This window comes from Thunnus albacares, chromosome 16, assembly GCF_914725855.1.
Source record: "Thunnus albacares chromosome 16, fThuAlb1.1, whole genome shotgun sequence".
NCBI lineage: Eukaryota > Metazoa > Chordata > Actinopteri > Scombriformes > Scombridae > Thunnus > Thunnus albacares.
In genome coordinates this window covers 22,767,826-22,770,671 of record NC_058121.1, presented here as the reverse complement: position 1 = coordinate 22,770,671, position 2,846 = coordinate 22,767,826, and the positions used below count along the sequence as shown (strand labels likewise).

The following is a 2,846-nucleotide window of genomic DNA, read 5'->3' as shown; positions in this document are numbered from 1 at the left end:
GTACCATAAAAAAGCACATATAAAAACACTGCAATTGAGGATTACATAAAAGCCCAGCAAGTTGAACTTCTTCTAGTGAATTAACAACATCCTGTGCAGTGTTCTCAGTGAAGTCATGGAAGTATATTTGCAAATAAGACCGCAAATTATTAAACACTCTCTCATTTGCCATTATTGTGCAATAAATCTAATGTTTTGGCTTGTAAGACACCCAGAGATAAACAAACCTGGTGACATGATATTGAACAGCATGACCAAGCTTGCATAATACACAACACAAATATCAAAAAAAGTCTTTGGCAAATGTGCAGCTTTGGTGATGTTTTAAAAAAAAAAAAAAAAAACTTGACTTGGTTGTGGTTTTGTGGAAGACCTCACTGGTGGGGGAAACATAACACACTGAAAGTGACAACCACTGCCGCCTCTGAAACCCTAACAGTGTGAATGGCACATATTTTGCAGAATACAGATGAACATTTTACCCATGTTACATAAAGAAAGGCACAGTTCAAAGACGTTTGGCATAGTTATTGCATAAAATATGGTCACGGACATCTCCCCACCCTCCATTCTTCATGTGTGCCTTGTGCTCCACTGCCTCTGCTCCACTAAGGGCAAGAGACGCAGGAAAGAGGCCGTCTTTGGCCGTCTGAAGGCCCTCCTCAACCCTCTGTAAGGCCCATTCTGGCCTGCAGTTCTTCTTCTGGTGAAGGCCACAGTCTCCTGTGTGAAGAACCCTGGAGCCCTGAGCCACAAGCACTTTGAGGGGCTTTGAAATGCAGGTTCCCGAGAGGTGCTGCAGAGTCCAGTCCCAGTTGTAGTCATCATAGGTGCAGAAGTCCATACTGCAGCCCATCAGCTTGTAGTACACCTCCCTGGAGATGGCCATGCCTATGTTGTGTTTTGTGGACATCCACCCACTGGTCAACACCTTATTGGACAGCTTGTTAAAATCAGTCAGGCCATTGTGGTTACCCAAAGCCATCATGTCACAGTCTGGGCAGCTGTTCTTCCTGTACTCTATCATTGATTTATAGAAATGGAAAAAGTCAGGTAAGATGTAGTTGTCCTCCTCCAGGAAGATTGCAAAGCCGCTGTAGCCCTGCATCGCCTGCACTCGCTCCCACACAAAGTGCAATTTCCACCACCAGTGGTGTTTGGTTTGGGTGATGAAGGCTTCCCTGTAGTGTCCATAGGAGTCAGGGTGTTCTGCGTTGAGGCATCCTGTTTTCAGAGCGTTGTCCTTGCTTATGTCTCGAGGGCAGTCTCGTGGATCCTGTCCAGGAAACTCATTGGGATACAGCTGAGTGCTGAAAGGGAAATAAATTTGCAGTACCTTGCAGAAAGTTATCCCTTGCACAATGGCGTTTATTTCCTCTGAAAAATAGTCATGGCTAAACACCAGGAGGAAGCTGTGGACCTCAGCAGCCTTCTCCAGTGACTTGATGAGCAGTCTGAGGTATTCAGGCCTGTTGTGGACCTGCACAACCAGCACCAGATGAGGCTCCCCTGGAAACTTATCCGCATTGTGGATGCACTGTTTGTAATTAGCATTGTAAACGGACTGACTCAATTCTGGCAGCGAACCAAAGTTAAACTTCACCATGTCACCAGACTGCACGCCGTGATTTCCCTGAACGGCGTTACCAGCTCCACTCGTGTCATTATCGGAAACGATTAATACACGTGTTGATAACAGGAGAGTCACAACTACAAAGAAAACACCCAACAGCGCGAGCAGATTCCTTTTGAGCAGCCGAAACCTCATTTTTCTCAAAGTTAAAAACAACCTTTGGCGGATAACAACGATGGCTTTCAATCACCTTATCGCGCGCGTCTTCATTGTAAACGTGCTTGCAACAAAGTTTTCCTCGTGCGTTACAAGTCCAATAGTTGTTACATACAATCCAGCGTCGCGTGACGCGCGTCTCAAACCAAGTGTCAAACGTTTTTTGATGGCTGCTCTCCCCCTCGCAGTCTCGTCTCTCCACTTGAATACCGTGTCATTTGACAAACTCTCGCCTCAGCCGCTTGTTTTTTAGCACCTGTGGGGGAAAGCAGAACAAAGCGAACTATGTTAAGTGACCATTACATACAAATTATACGTTAATATGGCGCTAAAAGAGAAGTTAAACTTAATTTGACTTACCGTAATTAGGTGCAATGTGTCAACACGCTCATACCAGGAAGGGGATGATGAGACTATTGCATCTCCTGTACAATTTATTGACTGCTGACGTGTACAACCCAGCCAACGAGGGAGAGACGGAGCTCCTGCTGAACGAATCATTGTCCTACCTTTAGTTGTGTAATATGAGAAGGAAATGTAAATAAGGCACCATTTGAATAGTGAGCAGCAGGCAAATCTCTTACAACGTAATTACCCCTAGTGCAGCGAACTTGGGGCACGCGTTTCTTTTGTTAACCTGCGGTATGTTAGTTTAAAAAGGAAACCATATTAATAAGCGTATAATCGTATTCAGTGGTGGAAGAAGTATTCAGATCCTTTTCTCAAGTAAAAGTATTGATACATCAATGTAAAAATACTCCATTAAAAGCAAAAGTCCTGCATGAAAAACCCTACTTAAGTAAAAGTACATAAGTATTATCAGCTCGATGTAGTTAAAGTATTGCAGTAAATATTGTAGTATATACGACATTAGATTATTAATACTGAAGCATCAGTGTTAGAGTAGCATGTTACTGTTGTAGCTGCTGGAGGTGGAGCTAGTTTCAACTACTTTATATACAGTTAGCTAGTTTAGTCCAGTGGTTCCCAACTTAGGGGTCGGGCCCCTCCAAAGGGTCACCAGATAAATCTGAGGGGTCGTGAGATGATTAATAGG

The 2,846-nt window shown here is 43.9% G+C and overlaps 1 protein-coding gene across 1 annotated transcript; it reads right to left on the bottom strand.

The window, feature by feature from the left end:
• Positions 1–348: 348 nt before the first annotated feature.
• LOC122965714 (alpha-1,6-mannosyl-glycoprotein 2-beta-N-acetylglucosaminyltransferase) lies at positions 349–2,249 on the bottom strand. Its single transcript, XM_044329894.1, has 2 exons — positions 2,150–2,249; positions 349–2,045 (listed from the first exon to the last, which is right to left on the bottom strand). The coding sequence occupies exon 2, from the start codon at positions 1,766–1,768 to the stop codon at positions 509–511; it is 1,260 nt and encodes a 419-aa protein (XP_044185829.1). The 5' UTR covers positions 1,769–2,045; positions 2,150–2,249; the 3' UTR covers positions 349–508.
• Positions 2,250–2,846: the final 597 nt, after the last annotated feature.